Here is a 22,951-nt window from a genome sequence, read left to right as displayed (position 1 = left end):
AAAATCTAAAATCAAGGCAATCTGACGTCTCTGAAAAAGGTTATACCTGTTTTTCATCTTTCAACCCATATTATTATAATAGTTGCTAACTTACTACCGAAAAACCCTTAAAAGTAATTGTAGCGGAATCATATTTTGCATGAGGGTTTTCATATCCATTATCATTAAGAATCAAAACAATGCAATGCAAAAAAACATTTATATCTATGACAAAATGGTATTTTTTGAGAAAAAACATCCTGGTACAATCTTGGAATTAGTGCTAATAGGCTAATTTTTTTTGTTTCTATCTTTGTTTGGATATTCTATAACTTATGTCAAAAATCTAAAAAAATCTCATGACCGCAAGTTCTTATTTTCCAGGTTAAACTAAGTTAGGTGCAGATTTAAAAAAAATAATAAGAAAATTTTAGATTCTTATATGTATACCAACATAACCCATATCATTTCAAGGTATTTTTTAACGCTGATTCCAACAAAACCCACAAACAAATCAATATGACCATCCCTGAAAAGTAATGTACCTTATTCATGTTGATCTGACACAAATATCTGAAGAGTAGTTTTTCAATTTTTTCAAATCTGCACCTTATCTTCAAACCAAGAAAATTAGGACTTGCGGACATGAGATTTTTTTAGATTTTTGAGGGTAGTTAAAGAATATCCAAACAAAGATTAAAAAGAAAAAATTAGCCTATTAGCACTTATTCCTAAGATGAACAAGAATCTTCTTTAGTGCATATCCTAAAATTTGCCCCTCCATCAAAAAATACCATTATTTCGTAGGTATATATATTTTTTTAATGGATTGTTTTGATTTTTAATAATGATGGATTCTAAAATCTTCATGCAAAATTTGGTTTATCTACCATAACTTTTAAGGGTTTTTCGGCCGCAAGTTTGCAACTGTTATAATAATATGAGTTGACAGATGAAAAACAGGTATACATTTTTCCAGAGACGTCAGATTGTCTTGATTTTAGATTTTTTGGAATCAGCATTAAAAAATACCTTGAAATCATGTATCATATGTGTATATAATACCATAGCCTATTTTTGCTAATTTTGAAAATCTCCATTTCGCGATTTGACCTTGAAATCGCGACAAGCGGACATGAGATTTTTCTAGACTTTTGAGATATGTTATAGAATGGTAAAAGGAAGATATTGAGCAAAAAAAATTTCTACTAACATTCATTCCGAGATTTACCCCTTTTTTCTCCTTATTTTACTGTATTAAAAATTAAATTTCAATTTTTTAAAAGTCTCGTATTTGATTTTTCGAAAATAAAAATTTGTTTTCTAATATGAAGATTAGTTAAACGCTTCCGCTTCTTAAAAGGAAACGTTAAAATGTCTTTTGATAACGAAAAATATGAAAAAGAAAAAGATATCGAATTTATTAAACAGTATACCTTATTAAATTGTGATCTAAAATCATGAATAGTTAAATTTTTTTTAAAGAGCTACTATAGAAACACTCTCTAAAGAAATGTTCTATTGTCACCCATCCCTAATAGTGTCAATTAAAGTTGCAATTTATTAATCGACCCAAGCGCAATTTAATATAAGACATTTTTTTTTTTAAAAGTACAAGTATACAAAAAGATAGAAGCTACTGCTACTATGCTCACTTCCTTCTTATGTACATACTCTTCGTAATGTAATAGTGTTGTAAAATTTTCGTTAGGTATATTCCTGCGGTGTGTTGTAAAAAAAAAAAACACATATTCATAGCGTAAATTGTATCTATCTAGCCTGAGTAAGTAGGTACAATTTGTGTCCACTTTATACCTACCAGGGAGAACACACCTTCTAGCAATCTAGTCATAGTCAATATAAAACAGTCATCATCAACCAGGGCGACTCGACAACAATAGTTTTTTTTTTTTTGTTTTTTTTTTTTGTTTTTTTTTACTTTTCAATTTGATTTTTTTTGTTTCTTTTTTTTTCGTACAGTATCTACAGCTGGAGAGCTGGCTGGAAGCCTCCTCAAGTGGCCAGTCCCAGTCTGAGTTGAACTCGCACATTGATCAGACGAAATAAATCATACAATCCCCGTCGTCCGTTGTCGTCTCACATTTTTAAGGGTTTTTATTGTTAGTATTTTTTTCGAATTCGAATTTAATACAAAAATATCGCGGGAAATTCTATAGTATCTGCTATCATAAAAAGATTGGCATTTAATGAGATTGTTCATTTTTGTTGGCATTAATTGAATTAGTTTTTTTTTTTTATGTTCTGTCGGACTTAATGATAGATAAATAAATAATAGTCATATGTACAAATGTTTATTTTATCGAAAATAGAATTTAATCGTTAAATTGATTTTTGTGTTTAAATTCATATTCCCACAGATACAATTGCATTATTAATCAATGATTGTAATTAAGGGATGTTAAAAGGTTTTTCGAATTGTTGTTTATATTTCCGGTGAATCAGAAAGTACATGAATGTTCGTTTACTCATGCCTATATCTTATTTCCTTGCTCGAATATATTGTACCTAATTGTTAGTTATTCGGTATTTTAATTTTGTGATAAGGCAAATATCAAAGTTCAATTGAAACAAAGCAAAAAAAATCACGTCAGGGTGTCTTGAGTAGATTGAAAACAATTACAAAGTTTTGATTTTCTGCCTTGAGTTTCAAGCCTTCGTTTTTGATAAAAATTGTCCTCAACAAACGTCGTTTTGTTTCGCGTTGTCGTATCGGTCGGTTGCTTCATGTAAACTCAACGACAAACTTATAGTTAAAAAAGATATAAGAATTCTCTTATTTCTGAGAAAGTGTTGCCAAGAAAAAAGAAAAATAAATAAATAAATTTCTTTCACCAAACCAAACAAACGACGACAGCGACTACGGCTACAAGTGAACCCCTTTTTCACTTCTTAAATCACGATTTGTTATTTAGTGTGTTTATTTGCATTGAGCAAGCGTGAAGTATCTGTATCTTTTCTCTTGTGCAGTGAAATACAAAAGAAAGGAAAAATATAAAAAATAAAAGATTCAAACAAAAAAATAACGAGTTTTCTCCTCGTCATCATCGTCATCTTCAGCCAGCTGATATTTATCTTTTTTTTTCTTCGAATTGGATTTCTATAAATGTCTTGAAAAAAGAAGTGGAAGAAAAAAAAATTATATTGGAAGGTAAAAGAAAAGAGTTTCAAAAAGAAATGCATAATAATTTCCCTTATTTTTTTTTTTTTGGTTTTTGTTTTGGTGAATATTTTTGTATTCTTCACATTTTTTTTTCCTTATACAAAAAAAAAACTTGTTATTAGGATTGAAGAGTTGAAATGTTAAAAAAAGGTATATTGGATGAAAAAAAAAAAATAAATAAATATTCACGAGCCCAATGCAATTTAAATTCAATTTATTTTTAACTGAACTTTAAGTTTTTTTTTTAATTTTTTGAGTAATTGTGAGTGTATTTTGTGAAAATATTTGAAATTGAAGAAAAGAAGAATTATACGAAGTTATAGAGTGAATAATGTTAGTCTGTAGGTGTTATTCAGTCATCTTTTTTTGTCATCTAAATAAGTGAAATTTTATTTATTTATTTGGATTATGGAGTGCCAATGGTAATTTAAAACCAGAAAAAAGAAAACAAAACATCAAAACAAAAATACCTATACCGTTGTGTTAATATTTTGAAATTGAGGAGTGGGTTGAAGTTTAATATAGATAAATTCCTACGATTTTTGTTGTGGCAGATAAGTCAAACAACAAGTGTTTTTTTTTTTTTAATTGAAACAATAAAGAAAGTCAAAACTAAACAGGTGTTTTTTTTTGCTATTCTTATGTACCCAGTTCATAAGTCGTTTTGCAAAAATGAAAACTTAAACTTGAACTCAACAAGCAGGGTTATTTTATTTGAATAAAATATGTACTGCAGTGCATGTTTCATTTATTTATTTTTTTTTTTTTGAAGTAGGTAGATAACGTTTGAAAACTAAACTTGAAACAATTTTTACGTCTACTTCAACAGTTTACATGAAAAATCGTTGTTGGCGTGTTTTAAATTAATAAAATAAAAATAGTTTTTTGTCAAAGGCTCTGAGGATTTCGATTTTTTTAATAAAAATGAAAAAAAAAAGTCAAAGTGCATACTTGTTTTGGAGCTCAAATTCAATTGCATATTATTTTTTTCAATTTTTTCAAATGTGTTTAAATAACTACATGTTTTACAATGTTTTTACATGTTTTTTTTTTGAAGTGAAAACTTCTTTAGTACCGTAGTGATTTGAAATAATATGAAACGAAAACGCGACACGAACATTCAACTTGTTATAACTTTTTTGTTTTAATAGATAGATAAATGAAATTTGTACTGTAGATAGGTAATTAAATAAACTATAAATGTACAAAATTTCAATTAATTTCATATTCAAAATTCTGAGATAACGGTAAAAAGATGTTCTTTTTCTACACACGTTATATCTTTTGATCTAGTGCACATACAAATTTGATTTAATATGAATGCTGATAACATAACCTTTCATTTGTAATATCACAAATAACGAGCTCTACAAGTTCACAAATAACGAGCTCTACAAGTACACAATCTTAAATTGAAAAACTTGAAAAATACCTCAAAACATTTATGTTGACGATGACCAGTGCATGAAGTACCGTAATCTCAGCTTGAAATTTTGACATAGTTGGCTTTAAAAAATTCTTTTTTTTTTATATAAAAGGTGAAATAACCTTTCAGATGATATAAAATTTACTATAGGTTGTCATTAAAAAAAATATATTTAATGATGTTAAAAGAGAGATTTTTTTTTGCATTTTTGATGAAAAGTGATTTGGTTTGAAAAAAATAAGCTCTTTTTGTAGATGTTTTATGGACGATATAAATATTTTGAGCTGAAACAATAAGCTTTCAGATGATATAAAATTAATATAAGTTGTCATATAAAAAACATGTATTTAAAGGAGATAGAATAAAAAATAGGTAGATTTTTTCTTCTTTTTTTTTGCAGGAAATTTTTTTTGTTAAGGTTTCACTTCTACCACGTGTGAATTGCACACATGACTCTTTTTTTTTCTTATGCGGTTTTAATCGTTTCAAGATACGTTAAAAGTGCTAAAATTTTTCACACGAGGTCACGAGAGCTCAAAGTGAGTAGTGATTATACCGAAAAATTGTTTTTTTTTTTTTTACGTACCATTCACATTTTTAAGTGTAAAAGATTAATGTTTTAATGGTGCAGTGTTTTTTTTTTTTTATTTCTTCTCAGAAATATTCTCTATCATCAGTACTTTGTTGGACCTCCTATTGCTTTTATTATAGCTGCACTTATTGTCGAGAACTTAACTCAGAGAAGTTTTTCCATGTATCGTGTTCCAGGTTCGGATCAGTCTTTCCTTTGGTTCTCTTCGTGCAACAATCCTCCTATCTCCAACATGCAGCTTAAACATCTTAACTGATATTAATAGTATTTTCATATAACTGTTGCGATTCAAATCTAAATAACATTCTAAATGTCTATAAAAAAAAAATTACTCATACACCACAGTGACCCAGTGTTATAATAGAACAAACATGGTAATCATTGACTAAATAATTAAATTCACTGCGTTTAAAACTATTTAAATTCATAAACAACGCCATCTCTTTTACATGCTACATGAAAAAGTTTAACACAAAGTAACAGTGTAACGAACATGATATCGCTCCATAATAATAATTCAAGGTTATTAAAATATTTAAAATGTTTTATTTTTAATTATTAAATTAATTTATTTATTATAATTAATTGTTAGTCAACACTACATTTATTGATTCTGAGGTGTAATAAAGTCAGTCGGGTTAGCTAGATCAGTTATTAAGCTCATATTTAAAAATCTATAAACAAGATGGTTGAATAATATTGAAACACCGCCTAAAATTTTACATTCGTACTCAATCCTATATCAGCAATGTTAATATGTATTAATATACCATTTCTTTTTTTATAGAATTGTCTTCAAATAAAGACACCATTTTAATCTAGATTTCGAATTGATCTTATAATTTTTGTTTTAAATTGTTGTGTAAAATAACCTTAGGTAACTGATATGTCAATGCGCATGAAAATAAGTAAATTCAAGATAAGTGTGCTTTTTGACAAACCTGTTTTGATTTTATCACTAACCAATAGATAAACCTAAATATTAAAGAGAATAGCAAATAATATGACATTGTGACTCAACTCAAAATTTGCAACTAAATATGCAAATTGAAATATTAGATCTAAGCGAACAATTTTATTTATCATATACAGAACGATTTTATAGTCATTCCATAGTCCAATGAATTTCGATGACGAAACGTATATAATAACATGCATCCGTTAGAACAACATACCAAATATAAAAATAAATCACTTTCAATTTCAAAATAAAAAGTAATTTATTCAAACAATATATTCCCTCTAAACAAATAGCCACGTATAGTAGAGACCGATCTAAACCTCTATTCTATAAAGTCAACAAACGCAAGATATGCGGCAAGCACCCGAGCCGGTGCGGCAGCGTTTAATACATACATTAATCGCATCACTTAATCTTATGTTACATCACTGAATCTTAAGCAACATAGAACACAAAAAAAAAAATAAATAAACATGTTACGGTCTTATACAGTTACTTTCGAGCTAAGTTAGATCAAGTTTCATTTTTTTTTTTTTAAATACAAACAAATCAAAAAAAATTTTAACCAAGCTATGGAACGTGTTATTAACAAATCTTTAACCATGAAAAGACTCTTACAAACATCATAATAATGCGATTCTATTTTTGGGATTAATTGCAGAAGTCACTTAAATAATATTAATGGTACCTATTCCTATAATCTACGATAGGTGTGTATTATGTTATTTTTGGTATGTTTGTTTGCAATTTTTTTATTTTTCAATGACACATTGACATGACATTAAATTGTTTTGTGGCACCTGGGGGTTTTTCAAAAAGGAAGGAATTATAGGTTTTGTCAAGGTCATCTAGTCTTAAAATACCGAAGCGCTTTAATTTTGAAGAACTTTAAGTGTAACGCTATCGATCGATCAGTCTTTTCGTCATAGGAATTTAAGACTTAAGAAGTTTAGACCTAGAAATAACTCTTGAAGGGGTTTGTAACAGATGGTTCCTCTTTGGTTACAGAAAATACTTCCAAGCTGTTGAACGGCCGATGGTGCTTTTTCATGCTGGAGGTGCTAGAGCCCCCTCATCTTCTCAGCATATTTTCGGAATATCAAGAGTATTTTGTGCAAGTGATAAAAAAAACATATTTGGTTTTTTAAAATGCAACATCTGCCTTATTTTCACTAAAAATTAACTAAAGAAAACACAAACATTTATGTAAAAACAAAATACGAAACAATTAAAAATAGTATTCAATTTAATAAAATTAATTACCTCTTAATTTATAAGTCTTGTGGCCTTGAAGAGAAATTAATTATTATTTTTTTACAAATTAAAAGATGGATGATCACTTTCAATTACAAAACCAGATGAAAGGTTTTTTATTTGAAATATATGTTTTGTTTTCCAGAAACCATCAATACAAAAAAAAAAAAATCAGAAATTAAATTTAAGTTATTTCGATGGTGATTTTTTTATGACTTTCACCTTTGGAACTTATAAGTTTGTGATGATGATGAATTTATACCTCATAAGTTATAAATGACTTTGCCAATTGTTTGATTCATTACTAAAGCCACAAGTTTATAAATACCTTCGAAGATTACTTAACTTGAAACATTAAATAGGTGCACAAATGTGTCGCATAGACTTGACGATATTAATGGCATTAGAAATTTTTTAATTTAAAAAAATTGTCGTGATTTAAAAACCCCCTTAATGAAGTCAAAGTACAATTTTGTCAAGTTTCAAAATTGAATTTTTATTTGATGTAACTTGGTATAAACTTTTAGTTGATTTGTGATAATTTTTTTTTTTGTTGCTAATCCAATTCTAACCCTAAAGGAAACTATATGAGTGCAAACTATTTAATATTGCATTTATCCATTAAAGGTAATGTAATTAAATGCAAATGCAAACCGATCATTGATAAATTATTACATTCATTGCATAGTTGAGGAGGGTTTTCTATTGTATTGATTTAATTAAACCCAACAATTTATTTGAGATTCTTGATAAAGTTATACATACTCGTAAATATAGAAGTTATAGGTACAGAATGCTATTTATGATCATTATTTGACAAGCATTTTAATTACTATTGCGGATACTCGATAATGAATCATTGGCTTTGATGCCAAGCTTTTTGATTTAAGAATGAGCAATATTGCATGGTTAGGTGATTTCCGTCATAAGTGATTCAAACAAATAGATTTAGTTAAAAATCAAGTTTTTCTTTCCATAAATATATCGAAATAAAAATTAATTGATTTAATTTTTTATATGAATCACTGTTTATCGAATTAAATATTTACACAAAAGGAATATTAAAGTTGGTATAATGAACTCAAAAATTAGATTAGGGTGACACACTGAAATATGCTTCAAAAAGAAAGCACTGGACTGTCTTGGGATACGAACCCCAGACCTTTGGTTCAAAAAACAAATCAACCTGATCTGCTGACTCTATAGGTCTCTATAGAACTTCATATGACTTGGCCACACTGCTAACAGACTTAGGTAGAACGTGACAATGAGTCACGCTTTTTCGTAAATACAGCCGCGGTTCACGTCAAAAAAAACGTCAAAAAATTATGAAATTACTTTTAAAACTGAAATTAACTGTGGCACGTTTCTGAATAATAAAACCAAATAAATAATTTCAAATATATCATTTAAGTTACACTAATTTCGTTGTTTAAACTATTAAAATCTTATTATTAAGTTTTCAGTTAGCTTTACACTTACATATTTAAATTTATGTCAATTAAATTTAATTCAGTTTTATAAAACGCTGTAAATCTTATAATGTATCTCATTAAATATCAATTAAAATTACAACAAAGCCTTTGGATTAAATTGTAAAAATCTCTATTTCATGTATGTAATTGATTAACATTGATACTTTGATTGTACGTCAAGTAGTTTATGAGTAACAAATAAATTGATTACTTTAAATGAATCTCTTGACGTTGCTGTATTATCTAATAAAACACTATCTTTTAAATTTTTCAAGTGCGAGTTAATTAAGTCTATCTCTGTTATCAGAACCACAATTTTTTTTAGAATGAAGTTGTTGAGAATCAAATCTTTTCATTAAAATTGTTATTTTAGTTGATAACAAAATATGTATCTTTGTATATGCAATTGGCAATATAGGAGATTTCAATTTAAAGATAGGTTGATCTTATTTAAAATTGCATTATCTGCAAGTTATATCCGGACACAATAAAAACGAAAACAAGAATTAAAAAATTGTTTTCAATTTTATTAACAAGAAATTCATTTGTTTCTTTTATTATTTTCATTAAATTCATTAATCTGTCAAATCACAAACTTGACAATTTTTCTAATAGACAAATCTAAGAGAAAACAACAGTATTGATAAATTATTTTACAAGAATTTATTTAATACGATATCAAAATATTAATAGATACAATCTGTTATGACAAGTGTCGACTGGGAAATAATATGAAGGCATTAGTTTTAAGTCTCATTCAATTAATATATGATTATTAACAATCAACAAACACTGATTTGCATATGTGCTTCTTACTTTTCTTCGATCGCAATTAATAATATTTTTTTAAGTGACTTGTTCGTTTGACATCTTTGTAAGAAAGCAATTTTTCGTTCATAAATGTCTTAAACTTCGTTTTAATTATACGATTGGTAAATAATGGCATCAATTTAACCCTGTTCTTTTTTGTTAACAAAAACTATCTTGTCGGTATGGGTTAATGTAAAATATCTTTCACTTATTTTAATTATACAAATTGACGCACCATTTTTCAATCAAACAAACGAAGAGATCACCTAATGATAGGTGATTGAACGCACCGATTAGTCGTCTTACACAAATTTCCGTTCAAATGATAAAAACAAGAAAAAATCAAAATCTCTCTCTTTGTATCAAATGTCTCCACTTTGATGATTCTGAAATTTACTTTTTGCTTTGAAAGTAACAACAACGGGAACTTTGTAACTTTGAATCTGTTAGTTCCATCAATCAATTTAATATTTGCCACTTTTAGCTTTTTACTGACTAAATACCTTCGTTTTTGTGTTTCTGAAATTTGATCGCCCCCGCAATATTTATTTTTCACCTCGACAAAACGAAAAATGTCAGAGTATTTTTGAGAACGATAACAGACCAGGAGAAAGTTTATTAAAAAGAGTGCTTCGATTCGATTTAAATGAATGCACTTAGACTTCATTGTGTTCATTGTATTGTGTTATAGTATATTTAAAAAAAAAAAACTTTTGTATCGCAGCACTTGTTAACCATGAAATAGGTAAACAACCAAACTTTGGTGTTTTTTTACTCTTTTACTCCCATTTGTTACTACATTTTTCAAGAAACTGTACTATCAACTTTCAAAACGAAACAATTTAGGGCCATTTTGTTCACTCGGAGTTGAACATAACTTGAGGATTTTAATCCTCAACTTCCGAATTCGGTTTCATTCACTCCAAGTTGACGTTTTCAACTTTTGATTTTAAAATCGAGACTTGATCACCTTCCAGTTTTCTCAACTTCCCGAAAAAGTAGAAGTTTGCCGACCAAATTTGATAGTTTGCTTCAGATTTTTTTTTTATTTTTCTGTCAAAATTTTGTTGGAATTTATTGTGTTACCGAATTAATATTCCTTTCCGTCAACATTGGCGGGGCAAATTCCTTAAAAAAACACCAAAACAAAAGCAACTTAGATAAAAAGGAAAATAATTGCATTTTATATTTTCTTATGTATTTTAAAAAAAACTTCCGAGTTGAAGTCAACTCTCAAGTTCGTCAACTTGAAAGTTTGCTTGAAATTGAGCAATAGTGAGCAAAATAGTCCTTAATATTTTTGTTTTTAAATATCTGAATAAATACTGGGTGGCAACACTAGCACAGGTTTATCCAAGCAATATATTTCACAAAAGACACAACTTACTTTCTATTAAAAGTTCTACAGTATAGCTGGATTTCAGATTCTTTCGGCATTTTATTAGGCAATTAGTTGTTGAGTGGTACTTAAGAAAAAAAAATATAAGGGACGTCTTCTAAACTTACTCCAACTAATTAAACCAAAGTGATCTTGGTTAGTGGCAGTGTCTCGATAAGAATTTCTGTTTTTGGTTTTAAAGACCTTTTTTTATCCAAAGATACAATAATTTTGCTTATGTAAAGCTTCATAAATGCTACTGAAGCTTCTGTAAAATTTTACTGAAGCAAAATTATTTGTTGGGATAGTCGGTTCAAAGTTTAAACTAATGTTTGTGATAAACATTCAAATTAATGTCTTGTAATTTTGTTTACTTTTAAATTCATGGTTATTTTCTTTCTTCATCTAATAAATCGAAAAAATGACATAAACTTACTCGTCAAACCTCGAACTTATAAATTTATTATCAATTTAATTTTCGATAACCTTAACCTTATAGATGCAACAAAGTTACTAATTTTTAATAATTCAAAATATTTTGTTTACAAATTTTTATTTCTTTTTTTTTTTATTGCAGACTATTAGCCGCTTTAATTGCCACAATTTCAATGCGTCTCACGTGCAGATCATTTAATTTTATAAGGTTACAATAATAACTAACTAACAACAAACAAACAAACAAAAAACCATCAAAATGGATCTAACAACATGTATAAAACAATCAAAAGATGTGGAATTTCAAGATGTCTACTACACAGTTACCGAACGTAAAAACTATTGTAAGTATAAAAAGTATTCAAAATATTCTAATATTATGTATTTTTTTCATTTCTAACGAAAAAAAGTAATATTAAATCAATGTTAAAAGGCTAAAAGGGTCAATATATTCACGCACACACACGATCAGGAAACTTATGTTAGACAGTTTTGTATATTGTTTATTTCATTTCATTGTGAGGTAACAGTACCTATAAAGTTTATAAGCCGATTTGAAAACGACGCGACGCTACGACTTGACTTGTAAGTGTCAAGAATATAGAGTACTTGTATAAATTTAATGGATTTATTGCCGACATGTCTTTGTAGAAAGAATGATTGGAATTTTAAATTCGAAGAAAAAAAAAATTTCTCAAACCCTGACTTGGGATTGTTTGTTTAAATTATAATTTTGAGGGTTGGCCAAAGAACCATTTGCATGTTATTTAATTTGCAGCAACAGACATTGTATTTTTAATTTGTATTCACTAAGTTGTTTTTAAAAAAAGTACTCGTTTGGGGTGACAGTGATATTTTTTATGATTTATGATACAAATACGTAGCTAGTTAAAACAACTTCAAAAATGTTTAAAAACATGAAAAAAGGCGCCGGTAACTGTTTTAGTTTTAGGTCAACATTTATGTCTTGCACATTATGATATTAATAATTACTAGAGATCCTTTTATTAAGCTATTGCATAGATTTTATAGCGGGCTTTGAGCGCGGGGATAGAATCAAGAAATTTCGTAACGAAAAAATTTAACACCACCCACTCGGGTGGTTCGCTTAACGAAATCGAGACGAACGAGAACAAAACACCTGTGGATGATCGTTTGCTGACAGCTCTTAATGAGGGAAGTAATGTAATCTCAGTTTTAATTTTGACATGGTTGTCTTTAAAAACTTGTAACTTTTTTTGTAGGAGTTGTACGGATATGGTTGAGGCATATTTTTAAAGGTGAAATGATAAGCTTTCCAATGAAATAAAATTTATTATAAGTTGTCAAATAAAAAATAGACAAAATCGAGTTGGAAGAAAAAAAAGTTTTTTTTTTATTTTTGGATGAAAATTTATTGCATTAAAAAAATTGGAGATTATTTTTTAGATGTCGTACAAACATGATTGAGGTGAATATCGAAAGCCAAAATAATAAGCTCTCAGTTGGTATAAAATTTATTTAGTTGTCAAGTAAAAATAATGACAATATAATGTGAAAAATGTGTGATTTCTTTTTTTTTTTTTTTGAGATACGAAACATATTCTTGGATGAAAATTTATTGCATTAAAAAATTGCAGCTTATTTTTTAGATGTCGTACAAACATGAATGAGGTTAATATCTAAAGCCAAAATAATAAGCTCTCAGGTGGTATAAAATTTATTTAGTTGTCAAGTAAAAATAATGACAATATAATGTGAAAAATGTGTGATTTCTTTTTTTTTTTTTTTGAGATACGAAACATATTCTTGGATGAAAATTTATTGCATTAAAAAATTGCAGCTTATTTTTTAGATGTCGTACAAACATGAATGAGGTTAATATCGAAAGCCAAAATAATAAGCTCTCAGGTGGTATAAAATTTATTTAGTTGTCAAGTAAAAATAATGACAATATAATGTGAAAAATGTGTGATTTCTTTTTTTTTTTTTGAGATACGAAACATATTCTTGCAATCCTGCATTTTATTGATGATGATTTGTTTCTCAGTGACACACTACATATAATTTGTAAAATAAATAATTAAAGCTGTCTCTCACCTCCAATAGCTACAATTAACCTTTTGACATTATTTCATATCTTATTTATTTGAAACATTCTTGATGACTTTAACGCTAGCGAAATGTTAACTTTGAGTTCACACGTGCTGCATCGTCGTTATTTACATACGTAGTCTCTGATTGTGATTGCTGTCATATTCCATAATAGCTTTTATAGAACAATGAAGAAGCTCAAATCAATTAAAAAACAATCATTCATAGAAAAATAATTGTTATACGTACAAGAAATTTAAATTAAACTCGAATAATTTCCACAATCATGATGATGACATAAGAAAAAACAACTTCTTCACCGTCATACATGGCGTATACGTACTATTTTTGTATTCATTTTTTTAAATTATTACTGATATGCCCCCATTTCGAATGTGCAATTACATATTTTTGTTTACAATTTATTTTCGATCTTTTACAATGACCAAAAATGAATTAAGCTTATATTATCATTTTGATAATAATTTCATTCACACATCATACAAATTTGGCCTGATAACTTATTTTAAATATTTTGGATGTATAATTGTTTTCATTATCATCATTCAGTTTTTATTTTTGTTTGCATACAAATGATAGACAGAATGCCCGGCACGACATCTCCAAGAGTTTTACGCCGAAAAATGCAGACGCAATCATCAGCCGGTTTTTTTTTTTGTGAGATGTGTGCCATCAAATTTATGAAGGCATAAATATAAATATACACAGAAAACACCTCGGCACAAGAGAGGTGATTTTTAATTAAATCCGATCTTATTGTTTTAAAAATGGGAAAATAACATCATATCTCACCATTATGCCATGCATTTAGTTTCCGCATTTTAATTCAAATTTAAAAGTTGAATGAACCTGCAAGAGATATGTACGTACATAGGTATACGCCAACGTGTTGCCGGTAGATATGTTTATTTAATAGATGCTCTTTGAAGGTTTTTCTGTTGTTTTTATTTGTGAAGAATTGAGAGATTATTTTTGGAAATGCAAAATTCTATAAATAAAACAATTTATAAAAAATTATTATTTAACTAAAAAAAGAATAAAAGATAGACTTTGAGAGTTGTAAAAATCGGCAATTATTGGAACTGGTTAAACAGAAATCTGTTAACTTTAAAAGGTATTTTGATTGATTGATTTATAATGGTTTTAGTCGTTAACAGTTAGGGTGATGTTGAATATTGTACGTTAATTACGTACGTTATACGTTATTTAATCTTATACACGTGGAAAAGTAAAACCTATAAACAAGCGGAGTCCTGCATTGTTTTTTTGGCAAAATGACTTCCATCTTAATTTAGCGGAAATCCACTTAATTTTAGATGAAAATCTTATTTTTATGATAATAAGAAGATTTTCATGCTAAATTAAGGGGATTTCCGCTTAATTTAAGACGGAAGTCATTTTGGCCAAAAACCATTCAGAAATCCGCTTGTTTTGGGTGGTTTTTATCTTCATATAGGATGCTATTCAATGATGTGTTTACTGTGTTGCAGGGAAGAATAAAGCCTGCAAAATAATTAATGCATTAAATTTCTTACCTGTAAGATCGCAAGCAACAGCTATTAATTTTGCAGTTTAACTACTTAGTCACAGTACTAACTTCTTTCCATTAATTCATTAACAACGATTAACTACATTAACATTTGACTTCATTTTTTTAAGACGCTGAATTTTAAAGTTCTTTTTTTCTAAAACAAATAAAATAAATTTGTGTCACGAAGGCTACATAAAAAGGCAAGGTAGGTAGGTAAGGTATACATAGGTAGAAATAGCGGCTTCTAGATTTGTGCCGTTTTGATTTGCTGAAACAAACGGACCAAAATCTCGAAACAAGTTTTAATTTACAGATATGAGTTCACAATTAACAGGCCAATGCATTTAATTAAGAAAAATAAAAAATTTATATTTTTCAGATTTTCGAAAAAAATCCCTTGCCGAAAAAAAATGCATTTTAAAAAATTTTCTCCAAATTCATCCAGTAAGACATCAAAAGAAAGGTCTCTTTAAGCTTTATTGATTAATGAAACCCAGTTTCTTTGAGATCTAGTTGCTGAGTTATATTTTATTTATATAAACAAGATTTTTGTGTACATAATTTTTCGTTAAGGGTCTCTCGGGGGCACTGTAAGCCCCTGGCCCTTGCTCAGAACAAAAGACCTCCCCTCCCTCCCCGCAATGGCCTGTCACGCTGACGGTCGTCTCAACTATAATTTTCCCGACTCACATTCAGCAACACAGAGTCCAAGACGAGTATGCAAGTCTTTTGCTCAAAAGTGTACCTGTTAAATTAATTTCAAACACCTTTGGCCTCATACCTTGATTAACATTTTTGAACCTATCGCTGGAATAGCTTTGACATGTATAGACACTGAACTATATCTTAAGCTTCAGTTCCCATTCAGTGTTCCAGGAACTTAAGCAAGTTCGTTCATCAATGTCCATGTCCAAGTCTCTTACTCATTGCCGTTGCTTGGGCCTTTGAGTGATTTTTATTTTTGGGCCGGGCCTTTCAATGTGAATGTTAACCCAAGCTTTCAGTCGTCTACGTGACTTAAGCTCAAAGGTTAACACAATTTTAAGAAATTGATATATCAACGAATCCATAGTATAATGAAGGCACATTTTAAGCTGGCGCCCAACTATCTATCTGGTCAGTTATATGATAATTTTAAGTGGATGCAGATTGATATTTTTCGTAGATTAAATTTCTTTAAAATGAAATTAAATAGAACATAAAATCTTAATCTTAATTTAAATTCGTATCAAATAGTGGAGTAACTAAAGCTCAAAAATTGGCAATATTAGGGAACCCGGCCGTTGTTGCCGTTGTTTTCAAAATATTTTTTTTGTGTTTGAGGTCAGAATGTTAGAAAATTGCATTTATCGCTTAAACGATGGAAGATTGTCCCTTACAGCCTTTTATATATTTTCCTTAAATTACCTAGAGAATCTTTTGCTATAATTTGTTTTATGAAATTTAAGCAAAAAAAAAAATGGTTTTGTTAAAAAAAAATTTAATTTTAATTTAAAAAAACAATACGGCAACACCGGCAATTTTTAATCTATAGACTTTAAAGTATTTTTAATTCCCTACGTTTGAAAAAAAAATCGTCAAAATCAGAGCTGTTCGGCCGGGTTCCCTAATAATTTGCTTTAGTTACTCTACTAAAAGCTTCTTTGATAAAACTTCGCAAAAGAAATCATCTATTACTTTTCAGTTTTTTTTTCATTTGCGGCCAATTTGATTCCATTTATTTAACTAAAAAGATATAAACTTCTCTTGGCTATTTCGTATTCTTTTTTAGAAGATAAAGATTGATATACCATACGTGCCCAGAGAAACAAAAATATGCTAACACACAAAAAATAAACCCAAAAGCGTGGCATCCATACACTTTTCGAATATTAAGATAAGTTGATTGCTATTTCCTAGGTCAGGGACACTCGAAATACGGTTACCAGAAAATCTACACAAGAATAAATGGTAATATTTTTTTAATTGCCAGTCCCAAAAAAAAAAAAAATAATAATAATAATAACCATTGCGATGGCCAGGGTAAAAGAAAGACACACAATTAAAGAGGTCTTTCTTTAACTTTGGCCTCATTATTATACCGGTCGATCTTGTGTATATTATTCTGTCCTGTATGTCGAATATAAAATTGAAGATGAATCATTAAAAACAAAACCAGCTGAGAAAAAAAACACAAACAAAATTGAAATGCAAAACGATCAGTTTTCTCTGTTTGGCACTTTGAATATGAATATAAAAATGGAAGAGAACAATGAACTTAAAGTCCATTTAGTTGGTACTCTGTTGGTTATCTGTTTTCTGACTGTTCTGTAGTAGATGCTGTTCACAATATTTACATACAAAAGTCAGTTGGCTGACTAATCGTATTTCGTATGATCTCTTTTGCAGACCATATATTACGCTTATTATTATTATTGGGTAGGTACACATTGGTATTTTGAGTAGTTTCTTGAAGATTTTAATCGGAAGCACGATGAAGTTGTTAAAGGTTAATTAATGGTTATTTTGTTTAAGCACAATAATTTACGTTCATGTCGTTTATATTAATATATCTATCTTTTAGAAATAAAAAAAATTTCGAAGTAAAGTAGGTGGTAAGAATTTCGGAAATTTGAAAAATGTCCAAACCCAACCAACAGTTTTGCTTCGATAAGTAAAGCTTTATAGAATCTACAGTAGCATCTATAAGGCGCTTTATAGAAGCTAAATTATTGTTAGTAATAGTTAGTAATAGGGTGATGCCACTACCAAAATCCTCAATTTATAACATCGCGGCGCTGATGTCACTATATTTTAGTAATTTAAAAGCAACATGCAAATTTCAAAGTTTGACATAAAAGTACTCATTTATTTAATCTCAGTTTTATATTTTGATGTAAAATCTAAAGATTTTATTTATTCTCATAAGAAAATTACGTTATTTACCTATTATTTCATTGTTCTATTACTTTTCAGTTAAAGTGACAGGAACGCGTAGCATTCTTCGTGGAGTGAGTGGTGCATTTCGCAATGGCGAGCTGTCAGCTATTATGGGGCCATCTGGTGCAGGAAAAAGCAGTTTATTGAATGCAATATCAGGATTCAGGTAAGTGTTTTTTTTTTGTTAAAATTCAAATAAAGTATTTGACACTATGGCTATTCAGTTTAAGTTTCAGTTTAAGAGTCAATTAATTTGCACTTTGTAGGCCGTTATTGGAACTTGAAGCCTAGTTAGAATGCAGATCGAGCTAGATTGTAGCTATGATACAAAATTCTCTCCAAAGCTAAAATTTTGGAGAGAAATTTTCTAGGGAAGCTTTAATTAAGTGCAATCTGCTTAGCCTAATGTACTACGGATCGCGATAAATTCTCTCCAAAACATAACCTTTAGAGATCATGCAAAATTATTTTCAAAATCTTAGCTTTGGAGAGAATTTTGTAGACTTTTGACACTTCTCATGTTAAAATGTGCACTTTCTTACCGTTCTTCCTACATACAAAATATTGTTCTTGAATATCATTCAAGATTAAAAAAATATTTTATTTATTTTATTTTCTTGTAGCACATCGGGCGTCACCGGACACATAAAAATAAATCGCAAAGACTCTTGTTACATAACTCAAGATGACAGCCATCACACATTACTTACCGTACAGGAGCTCATGAATCTCGCTTGTGATCTTAAGCTTAAAAATCGTCAAGGCTATCGCGAATTAGTTACAGAAATCCTTGAAAATCTCCATTTAAATCATCGTCGTAATACAACATCAAATCATTTGAGCGGTGGCGAACGTAAACGCCTCTCTATTGCCCTCGAATTGGTGGCAAATCCAAATATATTCTTTTTGGATGAGCCAACAAGTGGTTTAGATGAAGTGACAGCCGCACAATGTATTCGCTTGCTAAGCCGATTAGCTAGAGAAGGCCGAACTATTGTTTGTACAATACATCAGCCTTCAGCAACGATATTAAGTTATTTTGATAATATTTTTGTACTTGCCAAAGGACAATGTGTCTATCAGGGTACTCCGTCGGCGATCATTCCATTTTTGGGACACATTAATCTCACATGTCCAATGTATTATAGCCCTTCGGATTACAGTAAGTTTAATTTGTACACAGAAGAAAAGAAATCGGCAGGGAAAACTTTATTTCTTGTATGTATATTTAATCATAACAATTTTTGTATATACCAGAAATATAGTTAAATGTAATAGAAATATAGTTAAATATACCAAAAGTAAGGTACGCAACAGTTTGAACAATAATTTGAAATAACTGTTCCATTTACAGTTATTGAACTTTGTGATTCCGATGATGGTAATCTCATTCCAACTTTAGCCGAAGTTACACAAAATGGCAAACTTATGTACTCAACCACAACACCAAATTCTCTGCCCTTCGAAAAAAGCGAACAAACCGAAATGATATTTCGAAATGCCGTCACAACTATGTTTATTGAAGAAAAGACTAAACGAAGAATGCTACCATGCTGTTCATTAGATCGAGATGCTGCCTTTGCGATAGTTGAAAAAATGAAAGCATTTTCGAAAAGAATTCGAACGGATAGAGAGAAGATATCGTCGTTTAGACAATTCTATGTTTTGTTGAATGTAATGATGTTGAAAATTCTACGCGCACGTATTGCATTGCTAATTCAAATTGTTCATCATGTTATGTGTGGATTGTGTTTCGGTAAGATTTATACATAATAATTATTAAATAATTTCGAAATTCGATTTCGAAGTCTTTTCATTCGAAGAAAAACATAGAATTATATAGAATATTATTTGTTGTTATCTTTAATTTTATGTTTCTTTATCAGGCATTATATTTTACAAATCAGCAAATGAGGGCGAAAGAATGTTTGACCATTTAAAGTTCTGCATTGGTACCATATTGACAATAGTTTATACACAAGTAATGGTACCGATTTTGAGTTGTAAGTGAAATTTTTGAAAATCTTGAAAATATTTTTGCTTATGTTTTCACTTTCTTTTGAAATTTCAGATCCGGGCGATGTTAAAATGGTGAAAAAGGAAACATTTAATCGATGGTACACATTGCCTCCATACTATATGGCATTGACACTGTCCCGAATTCCTGTTCAAGTAAGTTGGTTTTAATGTGAAGACACATTAAAACTACCTTTTCCTATTAATATTTCTGTAACGAGGCTAAAAAGCAAAAAACTCTAATTCTTAAGTGGCGCCCGGGTGATTTTACTTTGCCTATGAATCAAATTAAACTTTAAACTTGGCTAATTGAATTAATAAAGGTTACCAGAATTTTGAGAAATTGATATCTCAACGAATTCAAAAGAAACGAAGGCACATTATAAAATGGCGCCCGGGCAAAGTCTTGTAATGCTTCCTTGTGATTATAAATATTTGATGAGAGCTTAAAACTTTACACCATTTTTTGTTTTCTTTTTTTTTAGATAATTTTGAATATAGTTTTCCTCTCATTGACTTATTGGATGGCTGGCATGCCGCCTCAAATCTGGCGTTTTTGTTTATTTGCATTGGTCGGTATTGTAACATCTCTTGTTGCCGAAGGAATGGGTTTATGGATTGGTGCTACATTTAGTATAACAGTAAGACATTTAAAATAGTAGCTTTCCAACTGACTGATTTTTTAAATTAAATTTTTTTTCCTAATTTCTTCTCCAGAATGGATCAGCTGTCGGACCAATGATGATTGCACCATTTATGGGACTTGCTATTTATGGCTTTGATTTTGCTAGCGAAATACCAACATATATGAATATTATTATGAAATTTTCATATATTCGAGTTGGTGCTGTTTCACTTATACTTTCTGTATTTGGATTTAATCGTGAAGAATTGACATGTAAAGATTTCTATTGTCATTTTGGTGATCCGAAAGTGCTGTTGAGATTTTTACAAATGGATAAAGTTTCAATTATACATGAATTTGGATATCTTATGGTTTTAATGGTGTTCTTTAGAACTTTACTTTATATAAGTTTAAGAAAACGTTGTAAAACTTAAAAATGTATGGTGAATTTTTTTTTTTATATTATTATTATATAGTTTTAAAATTTTATTATTTTTGTTTAATTTAAGTATAAAGCATTCTGCCTGTGATAAGATTTTCTTATAAATATATATGACTATAATAATATTAATACATGTATTTACTAATACATAATAATTATAAATAATTTTTAACTTTTTATGTAAAATTTTTATGGATCTTAATGGAATAAAATACGAACTTGCCTTTTTTTGTAAAAATATTTTATTTAACTTTGCTTTAAATTAAAATAAAGGAGAAATATAAAACAATACAATTAGTCATATGAGGAATTCAATGGGAAAGTAAGTCACAAAGAATTTCTAAAATTTTATGTAGGTAAGTAATAAAACTTCAATAGGTCCGTCTTAGTGAACCTCACGGATACAATTTTAGTATTTCTGGATTATTCATTATTCCGAACACAAAGAATATTTTCCAATATTCAATGGAGCTTTACTATTTAGTTTTAAGGGTCGTAGATGAAATAAATTTGGCTGATGTAGCTTGAAGAGAAATAGGTGCCTTGTTTTGAGTAAAGTGCGAAATTCTACTAACAAAACAAAATAATTTTTTGAAATTGGTTTTTTGTACTTTACTTAATTCAAAACCTAGATCTTTCCGAAAAAATGGACAGGGGCGTACAAAACATTAGAGCCTACGGATGTTAGGACCCACGAGAAATTATGTGGTGAAGAACCCTAGGGGTATTCATGAAACGGTGTAAACTGTGTGTAAACGGTAAACGTTGTAAAGTGGTAAATGTGTCAAAATTTTGTACGAGTTTGACAAAAAATAAGCTTTCTGCATCATTATTTTTAAGTTTGTGGTGGGAAAAACTGTCACAAAATGAGTTTGAAAATTTTCACTTTTTGACTTTTTGAAAAAAGTGGCCGTTGTAGTTACCTATACCTTTATAAGCCTTAACTACATTGGCTCAAAAAGTGAAAAAGTATAAAAGTGAAAATTTTCAAACGCATTTTGTATAGTTTTTGACATTGCAAAATTAAAACAAATCGTCGGCGCGGCGTAAAGCAAAATTGTTCTAAATTCACTTTTTACCAAAAATGAGTAGTTAATGATGCAATTCTTAATTTGAGGGTGCTCTTTCCGAATTTGAAAACCGTTTTTGTCAAAAAAATTTCATTCCGCAGATAATATTATTTTTTTTTTATTTAAGGAAAAAACGTCCTTGTACCTATAGGAATTGTTCTATGTCCATTTTTGGGTTTTTAGTTTTAAAAATTATTAAAATATAGTATACACCTACTAATGAGGTAAACTTGTATAATTTATTCGAGAGAAAAGAACAAACTTTAAAAAAACATAACTTGAATGGCAAACGAGCAGAAAATTGTCGCTTTAAACCAATTTGAAACTTAAAAATCGTCCCCTGTAAAATTTGCCTTTTGTGACTTAGAACAATTTTGCTTCACGGCGACGAAATGATGCAGAAAGCTTAGTTTTTGGTCTAAAGCCTGGTACGCTGCTCGCGCTAAATTTTAGCCGAGATAAAATTCCCATACAAGTTATCGATAATTTGTATGGGATCCATTTTAGCTAAGATAAAATTTATCGATAATTTGTATGGGAGCTAAAATTTAGCGCTAGCAGCGTACCAGGCTTAAGTAGCAATTTATATACTCTTTTGTACAAATAAATTGCGCTAAATTTCACTTTTGTACTTTTGCAAAAATACAAAAATACAAATACAATACAAAATTTCATTAACGAAATCTAGAACGAAATTTAATTTATTTTTGCTTTAAAACATATTTTCAGATGTTTTTTCTTGAATTTTTTGATTTGTACTTTT

General features: G+C 29.1%; 2 protein-coding genes across 4 annotated transcripts in view; one reads left to right on the top strand and one right to left on the bottom strand.

The window, feature by feature from the left end:
• LOC129919133 (ATP-binding cassette subfamily G member 4) overlaps positions 1-21,219 on the top strand; it is a 36,396-nt gene extending 15,177 nt beyond the window's left edge. The window contains exons 1-9 of one of the 3 annotated variants that reach the window (XM_055999980.1): positions 1,969-2,099; positions 11,634-11,835; positions 18,072-18,201; positions 18,659-19,197; positions 19,390-19,791; positions 19,922-20,038; positions 20,107-20,207; positions 20,537-20,692; positions 20,769-21,219. In XM_055999980.1, coding sequence (XP_055855955.1) covers positions 11,751-11,835; positions 18,072-18,201; positions 18,659-19,197; positions 19,390-19,791; positions 19,922-20,038; positions 20,107-20,207; positions 20,537-20,692; positions 20,769-21,110 — 1,872 coding nt within the window. In that variant the 5' untranslated portion in view covers positions 1,969-2,099; positions 11,634-11,750 and the 3' untranslated portion in view covers positions 21,111-21,219. Of the gene's footprint in view, positions 1-1,968; positions 2,100-2,226; positions 3,149-11,633; positions 11,836-18,071; positions 18,202-18,658; positions 19,198-19,389; positions 19,792-19,921; positions 20,039-20,106; positions 20,208-20,536; positions 20,693-20,768 lie in introns of those variants that run through there. The other 2 variants (XM_055999979.1, XM_055999978.1) reach the window with 2 other exon arrangements.
• LOC129919139 (translation initiation factor eIF-2B subunit epsilon-like) overlaps positions 1-22,951 on the bottom strand; it is an 80,547-nt gene that overhangs the window by 39,859 nt on the left and 17,737 nt on the right. The gene's annotated exons all lie outside the window — the stretch shown is intronic.

Source organism: Episyrphus balteatus, chromosome 4 (genome assembly GCF_945859705.1).
Source record: "Episyrphus balteatus chromosome 4, idEpiBalt1.1, whole genome shotgun sequence".
Lineage (NCBI taxonomy): Eukaryota > Metazoa > Arthropoda > Insecta > Diptera > Syrphidae > Episyrphus > Episyrphus balteatus.
This window is presented reverse-complemented; position numbering and strand designations above follow the sequence as displayed.